Below are 23,799 nucleotides of genomic sequence, written 5' to 3'. Positions count from 1 at the left end.
TATTTAAACAAGAGGTGCCACTTCAAATAACACTCAACTTGATGAATAGCTTAATGTTGGACAAAAATTGAGATAACCTACCTTCAACAATGAGCTTGCCAGAAGACTTGACCCCTTCCGCTTGGAAGACAATTGTTCCTGCGTCCTCCATCTTGAGTTGGGACAGTGTAAGGGCATGCTTCTTTCCAAGGGCCGTGATGCGACAGTTGGACCCTGCCTTGAGCTTGGCTCCGCTCCTGGTCCAGGATCCCTCCACGTCAGCTTGACTGAGCTCCACCTCCAGGGTCACTGTCTCCTTCTCATTGGCCTTGACCTCGGCCAGCAGGCCCTTCACCACCTCAATCTTCTGCACTGTGAAATACAGATAGAGGGAATGTTTAGGTGTGTTGGAATATGCTAAATGTTTAGGTTATACAGAATCATCACTAAGTGTCCTGTGCATCTCTTTTTGGCACTGAAACTGTAGATATAAATAGTCTGGGGCTACAGAGTGGCGCAGCGGTCTAAGGCACTACATCTCAGTGCTAGAGGCGTCACTACAGACCCTGGTTCAATTCCAGGCTGTATCACAACCGGCGCACAATTGGCCCAGCATCGTCCGGGTTAGGGTTTGGTAGGCCGTCATTGTAAATAAGAATTTGTTCTTAACTGACTTGCCTAGTTAAAAAAGGTACAAAAATATATATATAACAAAATAAACATCTGTGTGGAGATCAAAGGTACAAACTGCATGTCAGATTAGGAAATACTGTCTGTGCTTAACTAAGATCACTAGGGGCTATTTATACATAATCATAAAACTACAGCATCTGTAAATGGGACATACTCTTACTTGGGCGGTAGGTAGTCGAGTGTTGGGCCAGTAGCCAAAAGGTCGCTGAATCGAATCCCTGAGCTGACTAGGTGAAGATTCTGTCGATGTGCCTTTGAACAAGGCACTTAACCCTAATTTCTACTGTAAGTCACTCAGGATAAGAACGTCTGCTAAATGACTAAAATGTAAATGTACTTACCATCCACAGTGAGTTTGGCCTGGGTCTTGTCATCCAGAGTTTCACAGGAGTAATAGCCGCGGTCAGCGGTAGTCACACTCTTGAAGACCAGGGTCTGCTTGGCCCCGTCCACCCTGATGTCCATGTTGCCTCCGGGCTGCAGCACCACGCTGTTCTTCATCCACCTGACCTCTTTAGAGGGTCTACTAAGCTCCACCTCCAGCTTCACTCCCTTCTGATCCTCTACCGTCGTCACGTTCTGCAGCTTCTTCTTGAACATCACCGGCTCCACTGTCAGGGTACAAAGAAAACACAGATATTACAACTCCTTCATGATAACTGTAGCCCTTCGAAGCTAAAATGCTTAAAAAGCTTATACATTTTTGTAAACAATGGCTATAATTGTGTATCAGTCAATCAAAACAATCTGCTGATAATACAGAACAGAAGTATATCCACTGGAAATTAGCTCAGATATTATATCATACAGTAAGTGTTAAAGCGAATAGAGGTTGTTTCTTACGTTGCACTTGGAGGGTAGCGCTGCAGGTTTTGCCCTCAGCTGCCATGCGGATCTCCCCAGCATCCTCCTGACTGACTGACGTGATGGTGAGGGAGTGGCTGGTGGCCCCGTGCTCAATCTTATACTTGGGCCCAGCAGTGATTGGCACGTTGTTGCTGAACCATTTTACTTTGACGTCTGCTGGTGTGACACTACACTTGAAGATGACATCCTTCCCTTCCACTGCAGCGATGCTGCTCAGCTTGGAAGTCAGATTCACCAGTCTGGGGGCTGAAAAGTTCAGAATGAAAAAGATTATTTTACACTTAATTAGACTCAGGCACACAGAAAGTTAATATTGAGTTAATATTGAAATACATGGGTTAATATCTAGTATGTTCGACGATATGTCTGTAACTATGTTGAATATGTCTGTAACTATGTTGTATATGTCTGTAACTATGTTGTATATGTCTGTAACTATGTTCGTACAGTATGTAACTATGTTGATATGTCTGTAACTATATTCTATATGTCTGTAACTATGTTGAATATGTCTGTAAACTATGCTGTATATGTCTGTAATAACTATGTCTGTAACTATGGTTCTGTAACTATGTTGTATATGTCTGTAACTATTTGTATATGTCTGTAACTATGTTGTATATGTCTGTAACTATATTGTACAGGTCTGTAACTATGTTGTATATGTCTGTAACTACGTGGTACAGGTCTGAACTATGTTGTATATGTGTGTGTAACTATTGTTGTATTTGTCTGTAACTATGTTGAAATATGTATGTAACTATGTTGTTACAGGTCTTAACTATTTGTAATATGTCTGTAACTATGTTGTATAATTGTCTGTAATTATGTTGAATATGTCTGTAACTATGGTGTACAAGTATTTAACTTAATTGTATTTGTCTGTAACTATGTTGTATTTGTCTGTAACTATGTTGTAATGTCTGTAACTATTTTTACAGGTCTGCAACTAGTTCTATATGTCTGTAACTATATTGTATATGTCTGTAACTGTGTTGTACAGGTATTGTAACTATGTTGTATATATTCTGTAACTATGTTGTATATGTCTGTAACTGTGTTTAACAGGTCTGTAACATGTTTATATATGTCTGTAACTATGTTGTTTATGTCTGTAACTATGTTTAACAGGTCTGTAACTACGTTGTATATGTCTGTAACTATGTTATATATGTCTGTAACTATGTTGTATGTGTCTGTAAATATGTTTTATATGTCTGTTACTATGTTGTATATGTCTGTCACTAGTTGTATATGTCTGTAACTATGTTTAATATGTCTGTTACTATGTTGTATATGTCTGTAACTATGTTTAACAGTTCTGTAACTATGTTATATATGTCTGTAACTATGTTGTTTATGTCTGTAACTATGTTTAACAGGTCTGAACTACGTTGTATATGTCTGTAACTATGTTATATATGTCTGTAACTATGTTGTATGTGTCTGTAAATATGCTTTATATGTCGTTACTATGTTGTATATGTCTGTAACTATGTTTAATATGTCTGTTACTATGTTGTATATGTCTGTAACTATGTTGTATATGTCTGTAACTATGTTTAATATGTCTGTAACTATGTTTAACAGGTCTGTACTTACGTTGTATATGTCTGTTAATATGTTGTATATGTCTGTAACTATGGTGGACAGGTCTGTACTTACATTGATATGTCTGTTACTATGTTGTATATGTCTGTAACTATGGTGTACAGGTCTGTAACTGTGTTGTATATGTCTGTAACTGTGTTGTATATGTCTGTAACTGTGTTGTATATGTCTGTAACTATGATGTATATGTCTGTAACTATGTTGTTTATGTCTGTAACTATATGCTGCAGTAGTGAGTGACCAAGTGTTAAATCTAATGAAAGTAAAGCCTCAGCTACCGTTGGTGGAGACCTTGGCAGAGGTCTTATCATCTTTGCATTCACAGATGTACTCTCCCTCATCCTCTTTGGTCATTCCTGTTATGGTAAGGACCCGCTTGGCACCGTCAGTGCTGACACAGAACCTGCCACCGGGTTTGACCTCACGACTGTTTTGGCGCCAGAGTACGTCCCCTGAGGCTTGGTTCAGTTCACAGGTCAGGGTCAGCGTAACACCCAGCTCTGTGGCTACAGGCTGCAACTGCACCACAAACTTCAGCGGTGTATCTGAGAGGAAACATGGACAGAACTTAATTAACTACATTTTATATGCATGCTCTTATGTCAGTATTGACTGTACACGCCAATCAATTGTTCTGATGAATGAATTGCTAACTAACGTTTGACTTGAACTTTGAACTCAAGCTTGTCATCATCAGTGTGGCAAGAGTAGGTGCCACTGTCTTTGACTTCGGTGGACTTCACAATCAGGGTACGAGAGTGTCCCTCTCTCTTCATCTCATATTTAGTGCCTTCCTTCAACTCTACTCCATCCCTGAACCACTTGACACTGGCACTCTCCGAAGTCAGCTCAGTGGTCAAAACAATCTTCTCACTTGCTTGAACACTGCATATATCCTTCATGGCAGTCTTTTTAAACTTGGCAGAGGATTCTATAGAAAAAAATAAGACTTGTTAGCATAGTGATGATAGTGCTGGGTATAACAAATATGGGGAATGAGTCAATGACATCATACCTGTCACCTGTATCTTAAAGACCAGCTTCTCTGCTCCAACCTCACAGGTGTACTGTCCAGCATCCTTCTTCTCCACCTTCTCTATCACCAGCTGACGAGTCTTGCCCTTTGTCTCCATGGAGACTGTCTTACTGGAAGTCAGCACCTTACCATCCTTGTACCATTTCACCTCCGTCTTGGTATCAGACACCTCACAGCTCAGAGTGGCTTTCTGGGAGAGTGTAGCTTTCACCTCCTTCTGTACAGAGTCCTTGTTGGTGAAGACAGCCTGGACCTCTGAATGGGGATAATTGAAGGGTATGGTAAAACCAGAAACCCTTCATTCAGGGTCAAACAATCCCAACACCAAATCAGAAACCCTTTGCGTATCTTGCACATGACATACAAAAGAGAAATCAAGCGATATTGTCAGAGTAAGTAAAAAAAATCTCCATTTCTAAAGCATTATGAGACAGACAAGAACATACAATTCAGACTTCCACACTAACAAAACAATCATAACAAACAACAGTATAACATCTCTTTCCTTGGGAGAAAAAGAATGGTAGACAATGTAGAACACAGACACAGTACATTGACAACCATCCAGCTTCCAAAACCTTGAGAGAAACATCAATAGACAGCCAGCTTTGAAATCGTCCCATACCTGTCACCTGTATCTTAAAGACCAGCTTCTCTGCTCCAACCTCACAGGTGTACTCTCCAGCATCCTTCTTCTCCACCTTCTCTATCACCAGCTGACGAGTCTTGCCCTTTGTCTCCATGGAGACTGTCTTACTGGAGGTCAGCAGTTTGCCATCCTTGTACCATTTCACCTCCGTCTTGGTGTCAGACACATCACAGCTCAGAGTGGCTTTCTGGGAGAAAGTAGCTTTCACCTCCGTCTGTACAGAGTCCTTATTGGTGAAAGCTGCTTGAGTTTCTGAGGGAACAATTATGGAGGTGCATGATAGTACCAGAAACATAACATTCAAGGTCAAACAATCCCAACAACCAAACCAGATACCATATCTTACACACAACAGACATTGGGGGAAATAAAGCATTACAAATGCTAGATAAATCAACCATCTGCATTTATAAAGTAGTAAGACACAGACAAGACAATGCAACAAACAGGGAAACGGACAATTCAGACATTTGCAAAACAATCAAAAAGACAAAACTGTAACGTCTCTTTCCTCTAGGGAAAACATTTGTAGACAATGTAGAGAACATATACATTGACAACTATTCAGCCTCCAAAGCCTTCTGAGGAACAGTAATAGAGCCAGCTGTATCTTAAAGACCAACTTCTCTGCTCCAGCCTCACAGGTGTACTCTCCAGCATCCTTTTTCTGCACATTTTCTATCACAAGCTGACAAGCTTTGCCCATTGACAACATGTGGACTGTCTTAGTGGAAGTCAGTAGCTTGCCATCTTTGTACCATTTCACCTCTGTCTTGGTATCTAACAGCTCACAGCTCAGAGTGGCTTTCTGGGAGAGAGTAGCTTTCACTTCCTGCTGTACAGAGTCCTTATTGGAGGAAGCATCCTTCATTTCTGAAGGAGGAACAATTGAGGGATATGATGGAAATGAGAAACCTCAATATCACATCAAAACAGGAACCATATCTCTAGACTGGACAAATACGGGATATATTGGACATAGAGCAGCCTTGCAAAGTCAACCATCTGAAATTCCAATGTGGCATGGAGACGGACACACAGTCTAGAGCAACAAACTGGGGAACAGAGCACTCAGATATCCCCATGAGAAACATCAGTGAATCGAGACAAAATATTCAAAGGACAATGCTGTGTGCAATCAAAACAACCAATTAAACCTATATGTTTGCAAGATAGAACTCACAAATGCTAAGGTAACGTTACCAATTACACTTAGAAAATAACTCAATAGCTGTAAGTTAAAAAACAGAACTAAAAATGTAACTGTGTATGTCCCATAACATCTCCTCTGACATAAGAAAATCTCTTACGATTATCTTTAAATAAGGAGAATAACATTTTAATTAATAGGACACACAAACGGACAACCATTCAAGCAACCAAAACCTTAATCACATCACAGAGGGCATCTGACTAAAAAATAACTCCTCCTTACCTGTCACCTGTATCTCATAGACCAGTTTCTCTGCTCCAACCTCACAGGTGTACTGTCCAGCATCCTTCTTCTCCACCTTCTCTATCACCAGCTGACGAGTCTTGCCCTTTGTCTCCATGGAGACGGTCTTACTGGAAGTCAGCAGTTTGCCATTTTTGTACCATTTCACCTCCATCTTGGCATCTGATACCTCACAGCTCAGAGTGGCTTTCTGGGAGAGAGTAGCTTTCACCTCTTTCTGTATATAGTCCTTATTGGTGAAGGCAGCCTGATGTGCTTCTGATGGAACAGTCATGGAGGGGCACAATGGCAGAAATACTTAATTTAGAGTCAAACAGTATCAGCACCAAACACAGAACACATCACTTACTGTCCTGTACAGACACGGGGAGAATTGTCTACAGAATGACACCGAGAGTCATCTGTCAGCAATTCTAGCATGGTACTGAGACAAACAAACTACGCAACAAACACAGAAACAGACTATTCAGATGTAATATAAGCTAGAGCAGGAACACAGATTGTAGGAGATGTCAGCTTGAGAAGAAAACTCGACAAATGAAACAACCTTTGTCAAAGACAAGTTTTATCAAATAAATATTTGTAGGACAGGCATATAGACAACAATTTGTCCCACTATATGCCCCAGAGCAGACAATAGACAGACAGTAAATCCAATATATCCTGCATACCTGTAACATGTATCTTAAAGACCAGTTTCTCTGCTCCAACCTCACAGGTGTACTCTCCAGCATCCTTCTTCTCCACCTTCTCTATCACCAGCTGACGAGTCTTGCCCTTTGTCACCATGGAGACTGTCTTACTGGAAGTCATCAGTTTGCCATCCTTGTACCATTTCACCTCCGTCTTGGTATCTGACACATCACAGCTCAGAGTGGCTTTCTGGGAGAGAGCAGCTCTCACCTCTCTCTGTACAGAGTCCTTACTGGAGAAGGTAGCCTGGGCTTCTGTAAATCAACCATCAGCAGTTCAAATATAGAATGAGAATAGACACACAGCCGCAAAAGGGACAGAGACCAGTGAGACGTCCCCATAAGCCACAAAGCAAAACAACCAGAGCCAAATCAAGCAAGGAAACAACCTTGAAGCCTCAAACATCGCCCCTTGTCTGATGGAATCAACTAATCCTAAGATCTCAACTTTATCAGTATGACAAAAAACTAGGCATTGGTTTCTTACTGAGACAAAAGCTAAATGTAATTCAACAGTAGACTTGCCAAAGCATCCGAGGGGAGAGCTAAATATTTCATAGTTATCTTCTCCTAAGATAAACATGTCCAATGTGTAGAGCAGAAAGCCAGTATGAGGGTTTGAATTCAGGCTACAATGGAAGGCAGCCTGTGTGTAGGAGAAAAATATATATGTAGAGGTCAAAAGGTACTGGCACTCAAAACCATGAAAAGGAATAACCCAAGGAGGCCGATGTGCAAAAATAATATACTTAATTTAATCCACGCTCAAAAGAATACAACAAGTACAAAGTTAATAAACAAAAACGGAGCATATGTTTTGGCCTTATCATCAGTAATGTACAAACAAGTTAGGAAGACGTACTTCAGAAGACACACCTGCTGTGCGTAACAGGCGCAACAGGTGCAAGCAGATAGTTGATTAGATACTGGCGAATAAGGAGTGAATACATATTAGCAAGGAATATGTGGAAGAATAAAAAAAATGGACAATTCAAATGTCACATATAATTGAAAAAAGACAACGAGCTGGGCAACATAACAATATCAGAAGCAATAGATATGAAATACTCCAGTAGGCTAAAGAGCTCAGAGTGCGGGGGGGGGGGGGGGGGCTGCTAGTGCCTGTAACATGCAAGGTCCAATTCCTCATTAATGTGAAGAGCAGACAGACAACCATTCAAGCAATCGGGCAGAAAGGAGACAAGACAGCAAGTCGATATCCTCCTTACCTGTCACCTGTATCTCATAGACCAGTTTCTCTGCTCCAACCTCACAGGTGTACTGTCCAGCATCCTTCTTCTCTACCTTCTCTATCACCAGCTGACGAGTCTTGCCCTTTGTCTCCATGGAGACTGTCTTACTGGAAGTCAGCAGTTTGCCATCCTTGTACCATTTCACCTCCGTCTTGGTATCAGACACCTCACTGCTCAGAGTGGCTTTCTGGGAGAGAGTAGCTTTCACCTCTCTCTGTACAGAGTCCTTATTGGTGAAGGCAGCCTGTTGGGCTTCTGAGGGAACAATCATGGAGGGGCATAGTAGGGGTCAAATAATGAAAACAGGAATAATTTTTCGACACTGGACAGACATGGGTAGCATTGACATACATAACAGCCATAGTCAACCAGCTACAGCACTAATATAGCAGAGACAGACACATCGCATCATTGAGGTGTCCTCAGAAGCCATGAAAGCAAAATCATCCAATGAAACAACTTTGAAGCCCATATCTACAAACAATATTTTATCTGATAACCCCACACATTTTTAAGTCTCAATTAGAACACATTGAAACTAACAAAACAATCATACATTTGTAACATAATGAGCAGAGCTGAAGAAATTAAAATGTTGTACATTGTTCAAACCTCCAAGGACTAAGGGGGAAAACGTTTCAAATTTGCAAGACTGGCACATGGACAACCACTCCAGCAACCTCGGTCAAAAGTAGACAACAGACAGTAAATCAATATTTGGCTTACCTGACACATGTATTTTAAAGACCAGCTTCTCTGCTCTAGCTTCACAGGTGTACTCTCCAGCATCCTTTTTCTCCATTTTGTCTACTACCAACTGACGACTCTTGCCCTTTGTCTCCATGGAAACTGTTTTACTTGCAATGATCTGTTTGCCATCCTTGTACCATTTCACCTCTGTCTTGGTATCTGACACCTCACAGCTCAGAGTGGCTTTCTGGGAGAGAGTAGCTCTCACTTCCTTCTGTACAGAGTCCTTGTTGGTGAAGGCAGCCTGTTGAACTTCTGAGGGAACAGTCATGGAATGGCAAAGTAAAATCAAAATCTTTCTTTTTGGGTTGAACACTAAAAACAGGAACAGTATTTGTATGGGCAATCTGGGATTCTGAGGGAGCACTAGTTTTTCTAGCTTAAACAGTAAAAAATAAATATATGACTAGGTTATTATACAAGCTGAATACAATGATATTGTTTGTCCGGTGTGCTCTACAGACATTCCTTCTCTCTCTTACCTTTTATCTTGACCTGGAATGTGACTTTGTCTTCCGCTGTCTCGCAGGAGTAGTGTCCCTCGTCACTCTTCTTGGCGTTCTTGATGACCAGTCTCCTCTGTGTCCCTTTGGAGACAATGGTAGTTCTTTGGTCCTCAATGACCACTGTCTGATCCTTCCTCCACACCACCACCCCGCTGGCAGATGATACCTCACAGTTCAACTCAAGGTCCCCGCTGAGGGCAGGTGCCACCCCCATGGGACCCCTGGGCTTGTTCAGGAATTTTGCTTCATCTGGAAGAGAAACATGGATGGATTTGTCATCAAGAACAAAAACATGAATTGTCCACTTTTTTAATTTATAGAGTTGTGGTAGAAATCTATTAATACCTTAAGGTTATAATTAAATGTTAACAAAGGCCCATGTGGAATTGAATATTATAAAAAAATATGCAAGAACAGAATCATCTACAATGATTTATTTGCTTTACAAATATTTGATTATGCTTTTATAACCAAACAGCTACATTTCATACACCATCATATGATAGGTGGGTGTCTGCCTGTGCGTGGTTGGAGGATTGGGGACGGTACCAGTGACACATTGGACTTTATTACATGATGACAGAGAGCTCTTTCCCATGCTAGATGGCTCACTACCACCTGGTGTTAGCTGTCACAGCCCAGTCTGTCCCTGTGTGTCACGTGGTGTGAGAGGGGCTTTCTGTAGGCAATGTAGGTTAGAGGTTGCACTTCATACGCCGTGTCAGTTTGAGATCCGGGGTCAGACTAACCTACTGGATTTCGAGTGTAAAAACATCTGTCATATGTAAAAAAAAAAAATGATAATAATACAAACGGGTTTTCAGTGAAGCTGTACAAAATGTAGCTATTTCTGTTATTGTATTACGATTATATGGGAATCTGAGGGACCAGGTTCCCACTTTCCACCAGGTGTCAACAAGTTATTAATATGTTGTAGACATTGGAGGGGTTTCATATTTTTAGCATGATAGCATGATACAGGAGTTGAGTCTTTATTCTTGATATTTCGGCTGTCCTGTTGTACCTTTTAGAGAAAGCGTCAGGGACATTCTGTCTTCGTTTAGGACACACTCATAGATTCCCGTGTCCTCTTCAGTGACATTGTGTACCATCAGGATCCTCTTGTGGTCAGTGGTTATGCACTCATACTTCTTGCCCATCTTCAGCTCCCGTCCATTCTTCATCCAGACCACCTACAGAGTTAGAGGAAACATTGAAATGCACAATCCGCATAAGAGACAGCATTACACAGTGAATTGAATCTGAACAATTCAAAAGAGAATGTCTTAAGTATTTTTGTATTTATAACACTACTCCTAATCCTAACAGACCAATAAAGTATTCATTTGTTCATTAATTAATTCAGTCATCTGGACTTCTATATAATATACTGTATGTCATTAGATAATATATGCCATTTAGCAAACGCTTTTATCCAAAGTGATTTACAGTCGTGCATCAAACCCACTACCCCGGTGTTACAAGCGCAATGCGCTACCAACTGAGCTACAAAAGGACCACTACACACCTGGGCATGGTAATCAGACACCTCTGTGGTCAGCTGGGCGGAGGACTGGGCGCTGCAGGTCACCACCTCAGTGTGAGCAGACTTACTGGTGAACCGGATAGGTGGAGCTGTAAATAAGAGGTTTCACATAAGCTACCAGGGCTATGCTTATTACAGAGTATTGAATTGTAGTTGTTGTATGGGAAATTCCAATGGAAAGATGGTGACTGTCTAACAGAACAGCTAACAGATGAGGTTCATAACTGCTTGTACAGCACTATGAGGTTGGAATAATACTGTGAAATTGTGAAAATTAGGATAACGCCCTTTTAGTCTAAAAGCTATTTGTAAAGAAAGCCTGGAATTTAAGCCTGTTTTGGTGGGATGGAGTTTTGGCATGCCTGGTGACATCACCATGCGGTAAATTAGTTAACAGATCAATAAGAAATAGTGGAACGGGTTCTATCTGGAACCAAAAGGGTTCTACCTACAGTAGTACCAAAAAGGGTTCAACAAAGGGTTCTTCTCCTATGGGGACAGCCAAAGAACCCTTTTAGGTTCTAGATAGTACCTTTTTTTGATTATGTATATGTAGCCTTTATACTCATTGTGTTATTGTTACCGTTACTCATTGTGTATTTATTATTACTTTTATTATTACATGTTTTCTTTCTCTCTGCATTCTTTCTCTCTGCATTGTTGGGAAGGGCCTGTAAGTAAGCATTTCACTGTAAGTCTACATCTGTTGTTTACAAAGCTTGTTATATTTGATTTGATTTATACAGGCAATCAAAGCATCATGCTAATGAAGACATGCATATTCAATCCACAGTTCTTATTCTTGGCATTGCCCCCTATTCCAGTGCTTACCCTTCACTTTGAGTATACAAGTGCTCTCAGAGCCACCGCCCACAAATTTGACCACGGCTCCGTTCATCTCCATCAAGACCGTCCGGATCATCAGCGTGTGTGTGGTCTTTTGGCGGGTGATGAGGTAGTCACCACCACTACGCAGGAGGCGTCCGTTGATAGACCAGACGCCAGAGCACACGGAAGACAGATCCACGGAGAGTGAGGCCTCCTCACCTGAGATGGCTGTGCTGTTCATCAGGCCTGTTTTCACCTCTGCACTGGGCTCTATAAGAAAGGGTTGAATCACATCAGTATTACAAAAGTAGCAGGCTGGTGTTTTTATATATTTTTTCTTATTACGGTTTGATTGTGAGTACCTGTTGAAAAGTTCCAAAAAGGTTCTTCTGCTATCCCAATTGGAGAACCGTTTTAGGGTCCTGGTAGAACCCTTTTTGGTTCCAGGTAGAAACCTTTTGGGTTCTATGTAGAACCCTCTGTGGAAAGGGTTCTACATGGAACCTCAAAAACTTCTACCTGGAACCAAACTGGTTCTACCTGGAACCAAAAAGGGTTATTTAAAGGGTTCTCTTATGGGGACAGCCGAAGAACCCTATTAGGTTCTAGATATCACCTTTTTTTCTAAGAGTGTACTTAGTTATTTTACTCTTACGTACAAGTCACCTTCTACCTACAAGCCTTGGTGCAGACCCACATTCTTCTTGTCTACCTCATACATCTCCAGGAGTATTCCTAGACTGCCATTAGTTTCTTCTTCAATAAAACCAAGTAATAAGGAGTAAGAAGATGTTTGTCTGTCTCACCAAGGTAGAAGGTCCCGGGAACCTCCAGGTATTGGCTCTGGCCATAGTTGTTGACTGCAGAAATGCGGAACTGGTAGCTGGCCTCCTCTGTGAAGTTCTGGATCGTGATCTCAGTAAAGAGGCTGATCTCCATGCCATTGCACCTCTGCCAGGTCTGGGCACCCACCTTCCTCCTCTCTACCATGTACCCCTTGATGGGCACAGGGCGGTCACTGTCTGGGGGGGACCAGTGGAGGGTGATGGATGAGTCAGTCTTGTTGCGCACCACCACATCGATGGGGGGATCAGGAGGATGCTTTCTGGCAGCTGGGAGGGAGGGAGGTATAGTTTGAAATGGCTCATGTATGTATGATAAATTCTGAGAAAAGTCAGTGATATGATGTATCTGCAGATGTACAGAACAAATCCAGATAGCTGATGTTCTGAAAGAGCTGCAAAATATGGACCCCTACAAATCAGCTGGGCTAGACAATCTGGACCCTCTCTTACTAAAATGATCTGCCGAAATTGTTGCAACCCCTATTACTAGCCTGTTCAACCTCTCTTTCATATCGTCTGAGATTCCCAAAGATTGGAAAGCTGCCACGGTCATCCCCCTCTTCAATGGGGGAGACACTCTAGACCCAAACTGCTACAGATCTATATCTATCCTACCCTGCCTTTCTAAGGTCTTCGAAAGCCAAGTTAACAAACAGATTACCGACAATTTCGAATCCCACCGTACCTTCTCCGCTATGCAGTCTGGTTTCCAAGCTGGTCATGGATGCACCTCAGCTACGCTGAAGGTCCTAAACGATATCTTAACTGCCATCGATAAGAAACAATACTGTGCAGCCGTACTGTGACCTGGCCAAGGATTTCGACTCTGTCAATCACCACATTCTTATCGGCAGACTCAACAGCCTTGGTTTCTCAAATGATTGCCATACAACTCTCCTTCCGTGGCCTCCAACTGCTCTTAAATGCAAGTAAAACTAAATGCATGCTCTTCATCCGATCACTGAGCGCACCTGCCCGCCCGTCCAGCATCACTACTCTGGATGGTTCTCACTTAGAAAATGTGGACAACTACCAATACCTAGGTGTCTGGTTAGACTGTAAACTCTCCTTCCAGACTCACATTAAACATCTCCAATCCAAAATTAAATCTACAATCGGCTTCCTGTTTTGCAACAAAGCATCCTTCACTCATGCTGTCAAACACACCCTCGTAAAACTGACCATCCTACCGATCCTTGACTTCGGCGATGTCATTTACAAAATAGCCTCCAACACTCTACTCAGCAAATTGGATCCAGTCTATCACAGTGCCATCCGTTTTGTCACCAAAGCCCCATATACAACCCACCACTGCGACCTGTACGCTCTCGTTGGCTGGCCCTCGCTTCTTACTCGTCGTCAAACCCACTGGCTCCAGGTCATCTACAAGTATTTGCTAGGTAAAGCCCTGCCTTATCTCAGCTCACTGGTCACCATAGCAGCACCCACCCGTAGCACGCGCTCCAGCAGGTATATCTCACTGGTCACCCCCAAAGCCAAATCCTCCTTTGGCCAGTTCTCTGCTGCTAATGACTGGAATGAACTGCAAAAATCACTGAAGCTGGAAACTCTTATCTCCCTCACTAGCTTTAAGCACCAGCTGTTAGAGCAGCTCACGGATTACTGCACCTGTACATAGCCCATCTGTAATTAGCCCATCCAACTACCTCATCCCCATACTGTATTTTTTATTTATCTTGCTCCTTTGCACCCCAGTATCTCTACTTGCACATTCATCTTCTGCACATCTACCATTCCAGTGTTTAATTGCTATATTGTAATTACTTCGCCACCATGGCCTATTTATTGCCTTACCTCCCTTATCTTACCTCATTTGCACACAATGTATATAGACTTTTTTTCTTCTTCTACTGTATTATTGACTGTATGTTTGTTTATTCCATGTGTAACTGTGTGTTGTTGTATGTGTCGAACTGCTTTGCTTTATCTTGGTTATCGCAGTTCTAGCCTACCTGGTTAAATGAAGGTGAAATAAAATAAGTATAGTTAACCTTTGTGATCAGATTAATCAAAAGGGAATTTAAATGTAGGATTTCCTAATTTGATGCTGTGATAGGAAAAGGACTTTAGAGTCTGTGCTATGCATGTAGGTCTATGTCTGTAGCTCACCTGTGACAGAGAATCTTGTGGAGGTCTTGCAGTCTCCAGCCATGAAGGCCACCTCTCCTGAGTCGTCAGCTTGGCAGTGGCTGATGGTTAAAGTGTATTGCCTGAGGGTGCACGCAATTAATATGCGTGTGTCCGGCTTCAGACGCTCGGCATTGCGTGTCCAGTAGGCGTCAGAACAGGGGTGCTCCAGCTCAACGCAGAAGATCACTGTATCACTCACTGGCACTACAGTCCTCCTGGGCAGCTTCTTAGTGATGTTGCCTGTGAGTGACAAGTACAAGGGTCACCAAATGGCAAGTGTAGTCTACAAGACTGCAGCACTAACACTGTGTAAACTAAATACCAAGGTTATTGCCCCCTTGAAAGGTCAGAAAGGAAATTGGAGACTCCCTTTGCGTCATTAAATGTTTTGACAGTTTTTCGACTGTATTTTGACTGTATATTTTGACAATATATTTTTACACTGTATTTTGACAGTATATTTTGACAGTATTTTGACAGCATATTTTGACAGTATATTTTGACAGTATTTTGACAGTAATAGGCAGTAATGCCTATTACATTATGAAACTTCACAACATTTCATTGTAAACGTCTGTCTGATATATTTTCCATCAAAGTATAATGTAGGAACAATCTCAAAGTTGATAATGTTGCACAATATTTGTTATTGGAGGCATCAGGAGTTTGTCAGAAGACTAGAGACAAGAAAATGGCTCTCGTACCCAGCACAGTGAGCTCGGCCACGGTGCGGCTCCCCTCCTTCATCTCGCAGATGTAGACGGCATCATCATTGGTGGTGACGTTGTGGATGGTGAGGCGCCGCATGGTGCCCTCCTCCTCCATTCGGTACTTGGAGCAGTCGTCCAGTCGCGTCTCCTCCATGAACCAGCTGGCCTGGGTGGTGGAGATGGGAACCTCACACAGCAGCGTGGCCGTCATCTTCTCCTGGACCTCCACATCCTGCAGCTTCCTCCTGAACGGCACCTTGGGCTCTGAGGATCATTGAAAGAACACAGAATAATTATCAGAAGGTGAGTGAAATTATGGAAATTGGTGGATGCGTAAATCAATTGCTCATAAAGTCACTCTCTATCTGTTTTGCCGATACAATGTATGTATTTATTTTAATATGCCATACCCTGCCTTGGGCTCTGACATAGGAGGATTGCAGAACATTTTTAAAAAGGTGAGTGACTCCAGTAATTAAATTAATGTATCTTACTTTGAACACTTCTCAGCAGAAAGTAAACAGCATAGTGGGTCAATTTCAGCAACAACTAAGAGCATTGAAGCGCGAGACTCAACTTCTCCACTGTTTTGGTGCCCTGGCTACCACACTGTACACAGCACAAAGCGAACCTGTGCACATGCGCAGATACCTTGTGTGACTCTCGCTCATTTCAATATCTCCGGTGCTGCTTGTGGCAACGTAATTCCACTGAATCTACCTTTAAAGTACTTGTACAGTACTAGAGTTTCAATCACTTATGTATTTCAGCTGTACTCCATCATCAACCCAAGGTTGGACCAGTCCAAGCCAGCATTTTGTCATGTGTCCACCTCATGTGATACACACACATTCTATAGGACTGATTTCTATGGGCTCCAATACATCACAGAGTGTTTCCATCAAATAAAACCAACATTTACAGTCCTTAGAATGCAGATTCCATAGACAAGTGCTGTTCCATTTTCAGCAACAAAAGGAAACATGACCATTTAGAGAATGCTTTAGTTCTCTACGATTTAACTGTCTGTTTACTTTATTATGGAATGAGCTTACAAGGCTTCTTACAGGGCAATTATTATGTACTGCATTTCCATTTGGACAAGCTTAGAACAAGACATCAGCACTCAGAATAATCAGCTCTATTTATTCAGAATTTCAAAATAGGCAGCGCAGTCAAATGACCTAGTTGCCTCATGGGTGGAATGTTATTCATATTTAATTAATAAACATTATTTCAAAAACCCACCCGAAAATCTGGTGTTTCTATGTCAAACAGTTTTGTTATATTTCAGTCTTATGTGATATATATCAAGTGTAATACTGTGATGCAAACTCAAAATGGAATGCATTTCAACTCTATATCTGACATGGTACAGGTGTCTTCTTTGTTTTAAGCCCATAACCATGCGTGTGAGGTGTAGAATTTTGTATATTAAAAGTATATTTGTTTAAGACTACCAAGAAATACTGTGTGACCCTTGTTTAGCCCACTGCAGTAAAATATTAAATAATGGCTTATGCTCTTTGAAAACAGTTGAGAAGGAACAGAGGCTAAACCATATTCACTTACATTTTAGTTTAGCGTTTATGTGCTGCTTTCATCTTTCCATATAACTTATCATTTGAATGTGTGTTTTGAATGTTTGGCTGGGACTGTGACTACTGAGTATGTTTCAATTGTGACATTTCCTAGAGGTGCTTATTGTACACCAGAGGGTCATCAAATGATCTGGTGTTAATAAAAACACTGGTACATAAAGGGTGGAGAGATACAGTCCCTCTCGCTTGCAAAGCCTCTCAAGAATCCATTATCTGGTGTCAATTACTGTATAACCAGATGCAACCAAAATCACTGCCATGGGCACTGCACTCGCTGTCAAATTGAGACAGAGATTAACATCCGCCATTGATAAATCTCCATGCTCCAGGCTTCTGGCAAATCAGGAGTTGCTCATGGAAAATCACCCTAGCTCTGGCACCTAATGGCCATCACTGCAACTGTGAACTACTCATCACTAGCAGAAAATAGATGAAACATGACACTCCCCCTTAATTTCGCTGCCAGCATTCCACCACTTAGTTGCACAGTTTAAGTCGATGTTGGGGCAAAGTAAAACTGTGCTCAAATGAATGTTTTAGCTCACTTTGGTTAATTATTTTAGTGTGGATAGACTTGTTGAGACTAATTTCCGTAAGAGCATGACTGTATGACATTATCCGATATCTCAAGGACAGCACACCCTCGGTTAACCTCTTCAGATTCCTTGCACTATCATGTTTAAAGGCCCAGTGCAGGACCATGTGATTTTCCTGTGTTTTATATACAGTATATTTCCACACAATGAGATTGTAATAATACTGTGTATTGTAAAATTGTTGATAATGCTCTTTTAGTGTAAAAACTGTTTGTAAAGACCGCCTGAAATTTCAGCCTGTTTTGGTGGAATGGAGTGTTGGCCTTGCCATGAAGACATCAACATGCGGTGAATAACAGCGAATTGTTTCTTTTTTAACCTCTCCACTCAGACCACTCAGACAGTCCTAGTAAAATTCTTGCTGGAGTAATTGCTCTTTGCCAAGAAGCTATTTTTGTTTCTTTATGACCATTATAATTGAAAACAATCACAATAAGGTACTTAACTGTCACCCAGAAATTATTTGATATTGAGCTCAGTACGGGAAAAAAATGTATCCACTCACTGCTGTAAGTTGCTCTGGATAAGAGCATCTGCTAAATGACAAAAAATTTAAATGTAAAAAAAGAAAAAATGGCTGCATTGGGCCTTTAAACACTCTTTGAAATCAATGCTTTCACATACATAAGCCCGTGTACAGGGGGACCTCAACATCACAAGAATGACAAACTCCACTGTGATGCAGGCCTGCATTGCAGAGACATTTGGGCTATATTTAAAGAAATGTTATATATGTTATATACTAGTCGACTATCAGCAATTCATATAGAGCAATGAGAGAGAGTTAATCTAAGGTCACCTCCCCACATGACAAACATTGTCATGTCCCTTAAATAGTCATGAATCCCTTTGCCTCGTTATGGAAACGTTAAAGAAAACTACCCTCACATTTTCCTCAACAGCCGAGTGATGAACTAGACTGGGAGTATGGTAATGGCAGAATATGGAAAAACTAATGCTAAACATTTTATTTGTAGAAGACTTAGATGTGATGCACTATCAAATTAAAATAATAATTCATGGAGTAAATGCACTATTCTACATCATTTATATTCCAATCAAACATCGCTCTTGAAATACCAACCATTTGTGATTTTTATTGTTTTTTTTGCTTACCTTTAACTATCACCAGCACGGCGCTGTAGGTGTGTCCAGCCATATTGGAGGCGTTACAGGTGTACAGACCATTGTCCCTCTGTTTGCAGTACAGGATCTTGAGGATGAAGTTCTCAGCCTGGTCCTCATACATGATCTGTCTGCGTCCCTCGCCAATGTTCCCCCCATCCTTCCTCCAGATGATGTGAGGCTTGGGGTGGCCCGTCACGAAGCAGCTGAGTTTGGCGTGCTTGCCTTCAGTCACTGTGCAGGTGCGGGTGAAGACGCCTTTGGGCAGATGACTGACCAGCGCTGCGCTGCTGTGGTCTAGACCCAGAAGGCTCAGCCCGTCTGTGACCATAGTGGTGGCGGTCGAGGAAGTGGTGGTGGAGTTGTAAGTGGAGCTGCTGGTCTCGGCAGTGCAGTAGATAGAGATCCCTTCTTTACGCTTCTGGAGGTGGGAGAGGAGGGAGGTGCTCTTGTCCTTGCCCAGGTGACGGGAGTCCTGGGTGTCTATAACCAAGGTGGCGGCGGAGTTAGAGCGGCCTACCAAATTCTGGGCGCGGCAAGTGTATGTGCCGCTGTCCAGGCTGCGCACGCTCTGGATCCTCAGAGAGCTGCTGTCACTGTCCGATGTCACCTTGATGCGGTTCGTCTCGGCCAGGTAACGCCCGTCCTTCTCCCAGTCAAATTTGGGCTCTGGGTAAGCCGCAACCCGGCAGTGGAAGACCACGTCGCCCCCCAGGCCTACTCGTGCGGAGGTAGGCTTAACCATGAAGACGGGGGCCCTCTCCACCATCTCCTGTGGAAGGCCTACGTGAAGGGTTACGCATGCATATGCTTCCCCAACATTGTTTTTGGCCCGGCACATGTACTGGCCGCTGTCCTCCAGGGTTAGATCGTAGATGGTGAGGCGGTAGACGTCACCATCATCCACCATCTTGAAGCGGCCCCCAGAGGTCAGACGTAGCTTCTCCTTTTCCCAGGTAATCAGTGGGGTGGGGTTGCCCACAATGGTGCAGCTCAAGGTGGCATCCTTTCCCACGCACACTGCGAAGGCCTTGGGCCGCGTGAGAAACCTGGGGGCCCCTCCAAACAGGTTCTGGTCCATTACTAGTTCCTAGAGTACCAAGGAAATAGTGTCATTTAGAATTGAAACACACTGTTGAGAGAATAGAATAATCAAGAATACTGGGATATATCAAGAAGTGCATAGGAAAGGCAACCAAAAGGATGAGATATCCTTCTAATCTTATTGTCAATCATTTAAATCACTTGCCTCTTGAACTAGAATGTCACACTTGCATGACACTACACAGCCTCTAGTGTCTCATCCTTCTCATGCCTGACATAATAATGTAACAGCTCTACATCAGCAAGTCATGACTAAAGTTTGGAAAACCTTGTTCACACATAGGGTCACACTGTGTTTGGGTGGGCCATTGTAGAGTTAATTCTTTGCTGTAAATTAAGATTGTTTTCATAGGAACTTGGAGGAATGTGTTAACATGTCTCACTTATGGCCGATATATTTTTAGTGGCATCTGTCTGCAATGGAAGTCAACAAAACATCCTTTCCAAAATGTAAGATATGCATTGAGGACAGATAACAATGATATCTCAGTAGTTAAAACATTTATAGAGCAAATCACTCAGCCTTCATCTGTTTACATTTACATAAACAATACAGAATACTGACTTAAATATTGTATATAATGTCTCTATGTAGGTCGAACATAAAATTGTCCCATTCAATGTAACAATCTGCAGTTTTATTGTTTTGTACAGCATATTTGCCTACCCAGGACAGATTTCTAACTAAAACACAGTGATACAGAGTAGGCTAACAAGATTACAAGTAACAACCATATTCTAGCAAAAATAGTCCAACTGATGATAAATGATCATCAGAGCTAACCAAGAGGGAGGCAGATTCTAGTGACAGAGGGATGCATAGAAAAACAATCCTCCTCATTCTTTCCAAATAATAGCCTACAGTAAGTTTTTGGGTTAGAAGTACATATTTCATAGGCTTCTGCCTATTTGTTACACTTAAAACAATACTAGCCTACTGAAGTGGAATATTTAGATTAGTTGGTGCCATAGGCCTACTGTTCTTCAATTCTGGTCCTGGGAACCCACAGGGGTGCACATTCTTTATTTATACATTATTTGAGTCCGCAGGACCAGACTTGAGTAGCACGGTCGCATAGGACATCAACCAGGCCCATATCAAGATCAAATAACACCTACACACTTGCTAAAAAGGCGTATCCAAAGGGGAGCAGGTGGTTTATTAGGCCTGTAGCCTACCCAAACTGATCAGTGCACCGTCAGATTACGATAAATGCTGTTTTAACCCGGTTAAATAGAGCAAATATTGTCTTTGAAAGGGTGACATTTGCCATCTTTGTCACCTCCCTCCCCTGAGCTGCCTGTCCCAAAAATAACCTCAGCTGTCAGGCCTTGTCTCTGTCCATTGCCATTTGTAGTAGCAAAGACAGTTCAGCTGTTTGGTAGGGAACCCACAAGAGAAGGAAAAGCTTCGTTATTCGATATTGCTTGATAAATGTACCAATACAATTATGCAAATAGATCATACATGTTTTATGTAGTTGGTTTGATGTACTGTAGATAGTCAGCAAAAAACATTTTAAATATGGTCTTCTTCGACCTACAAGTTACTCATCGCAATTCAATATATAAGTTATAAAAACATAGGTTTTAGACAGTGTAAAACTGTCGCCACAAACATAGAACAGCACACTAATGAATGAAGATGATTTGTCTAAAAATAAGAAACTCGACATTTAAAAATAGGCCTATATTAATTAGGCCTGATTAAATTACAATTTATGTTGATCAGTTATTGCAAATTGAATTTACATTTAGACTATTTCAACTGGGAACTGGGTTAATTCAATTTCAGCAATAATTTTCTCACCTTGAGTCTTCAGACACTTTCTGGTAAAACAGGCGCTGAAACATGTGGATGAAAACTTTAACAAAGTTTTACAGTCCGAAAGATGATCCAATCTTTGCTGTTGAGATTCAACAAATTTATGTTTGGTCAATATTCCTACAACGATGATTTGTATCCAGGGCAGTATAACATCCCCCAGTCTCCTGCAGTGGGTGGTTGACTACGCGTGTTTCTTTTTTCTTCATTGGTACCTCATGATGCCAAGTAGCTGACGTTCCTATTATGGTGCAGCCTCCTTCCCAAAATAGACTTGTCATTTACTGTAGATATAGCCTGGGTGCTGGAGCAGGGGGCTGGACAGGCTGGTATAGCTTATCTACCTTGACTAGCCAACCCCATAACAACAGATTCAAAACATTTGTATTAGTATTTTTTTGTATTTTATTATGGATGCAGATTAGCTTCTGCCAAGGCAGCAGCAGCTCTTCCTGGGGTCTAAGCACATCAACACACTTACATTACAATTAAGCAAACAATTAAACAGTAAATCATATAACATCGCTACACCACTACATATCCACAACACAAAAACCTCCACCATACAATACCACAATGTACACTACCGGTAAAAAGTTTTAGAACGCCTACTCATTCAAGGCTTTTTATTTCTTTTTACTATTTTCTACATTGTAGAATAATAGTGAAGACATCAAAACTATGAAATAACACATATGGAATCATGTAGTAACCAAAGAAAGTGTTAAACAAATGAAAATGTATTTTATATTTGAGATTCTTCAAATAGCCACCCTTTGCTTGATGACAGCTTTGCACGTTCTTGGCATTCTCTCAACCAGCTTCACCTGGAATTATTTTCCAACAGTCTTGAAGGAGTTCCCACATATGCTGAGCACTTGTTGGCTGCTTTTCCTTCACTCTGCAGTCAGATTCATCCCAAACCACCTCAATTGGGTTGAGGTCAGGGGATTGTGGAGGCCAGGTCAGCACTCCATCACTCTCCTTCTTGGTCAAATAGCCCTTACACAGCCTGAAGGTGTGATGGGTCATTGTCCTGTTGAAAAACAAATGATAGTCCCACTAAGCCCAAACCAGATGGGACGGCGTTGCGCTGCAGAATGCTGTGGTAGCCATGCTGGTTAAGTGTGCCTTGAATTCTAAATAAATCAGTGTCACCAGCAAAGCACCCCCACACCATAACACCCCCTCCTCCATGCCTTACAGTGGGAAATACAAATGCAGAGATCATCCGTTCACCCACATAGTGTCTCACAAAGACACAGCAGTTGGAACCAAAAATCTCCTCATGAAAGCCAGTTTCATCATAGTGCTTGATGGTTTTTGCGACTGCACTTGAAGAAACTTTCAACGTTCTTGAAATGTTCCGTATTGACTGATTTAAAGTAATAATGGTCTGTTGTTTCTCTTTGCTTATTTGAGGTGTTCTTGCCATATTATGGACTTGGTCTTTTACCAAATAGGTCTATCTTCTATATACCCCCCCACCTTGTCACAACACAACTGATTGGCTCATACGTATTAAGAAGTAAAGAAATTCCACATATTAACTTTTAATAAGGCATACCTGTTAATTGAAATGCATTCCACGTGACTACCTCACGAAGCTGTTTTTTGTGTACCTGTATTTGTGTCTCTTCACAGACCACGCTGTTCCATAAGGTATATTTAAATCTGATTCTACCGCTTGCAACAGTTACCTGATGTGGAATAGAGTCCCATGTAGTCATGGCTCTATGTAGTACTGTGTACCTCCCATAGTCTGTTTTGGACTTGGGGATTTTGAAGAGCCCTCTGGTGGAATGTCTTGTGGGTGTCTGAGCTGTGTGCTTGTAGTTTGTCAACACTTCTTACAAAAGCAAATTGTGATGAAGTCAACCTCTCCTCCACTTTGAGCTATGAGAGATTGACATGCACATCATTAATGTAGGCTCTCCGTGTACATTTAAGTGCCAGCCCTGCTGCCCTGTTATGAG

The 23,799-nt window shown here is 41.8% G+C and overlaps 1 protein-coding gene across 4 annotated transcripts in view; it reads right to left on the bottom strand.

Annotated features, from left to right (window-relative positions):
• The window catches only part of obscnb (obscurin, cytoskeletal calmodulin and titin-interacting RhoGEF b), an 88,186-nt gene extending 66,176 nt beyond the window's left edge, over positions 1-22,010 (bottom strand). For all 4 annotated transcript variants that reach the window (XM_023977779.1, XM_023977780.1, XM_023977783.1 and 1 more), the window contains exons 1-20: positions 21,809-22,010; positions 18,886-19,984; positions 15,567-15,836; positions 14,842-15,102; positions 12,673-12,978; positions 11,870-12,136; positions 11,021-11,127; positions 10,517-10,685; positions 9,469-9,741; positions 8,963-9,241; positions 8,213-8,491; positions 6,963-7,238; positions 6,271-6,549; positions 4,812-5,087; positions 4,166-4,441; positions 3,809-4,081; positions 3,429-3,695; positions 1,516-1,785; positions 1,014-1,283; positions 82-351 (exon numbers count right to left, since the gene is read on the bottom strand). In XM_023977779.1, coding sequence (XP_023833547.1) covers positions 82-351; positions 1,014-1,283; positions 1,516-1,785; positions 3,429-3,695; positions 3,809-4,081; positions 4,166-4,441; positions 4,812-5,087; positions 6,271-6,549; positions 6,963-7,238; positions 8,213-8,491; positions 8,963-9,241; positions 9,469-9,741; positions 10,517-10,685; positions 11,021-11,127; positions 11,870-12,136; positions 12,673-12,978; positions 14,842-15,102; positions 15,567-15,836; positions 18,886-19,975 — 5,758 coding nt within the window. In that variant the 5' untranslated portion in view covers positions 19,976-19,984; positions 21,809-22,010. The remainder of the gene's footprint in view (positions 1-81; positions 352-1,013; positions 1,284-1,515; positions 1,786-3,428; positions 3,696-3,808; positions 4,082-4,165; positions 4,442-4,811; positions 5,088-6,270; positions 6,550-6,962; positions 7,239-8,212; positions 8,492-8,962; positions 9,242-9,468; positions 9,742-10,516; positions 10,686-11,020; positions 11,128-11,869; positions 12,137-12,672; positions 12,979-14,841; positions 15,103-15,566; positions 15,837-18,885; positions 19,985-21,808) is intronic.
• Positions 22,011-23,799: the final 1,789 nt, after the last annotated feature.

This window comes from Salvelinus sp. IW2-2015, linkage group LG32 (assembly GCF_002910315.2).
Source record: "Salvelinus sp. IW2-2015 linkage group LG32, ASM291031v2, whole genome shotgun sequence".
Lineage (NCBI taxonomy): Eukaryota > Metazoa > Chordata > Actinopteri > Salmoniformes > Salmonidae > Salvelinus > Salvelinus sp. IW2-2015.
This window is presented reverse-complemented; position numbering and strand designations above follow the sequence as displayed.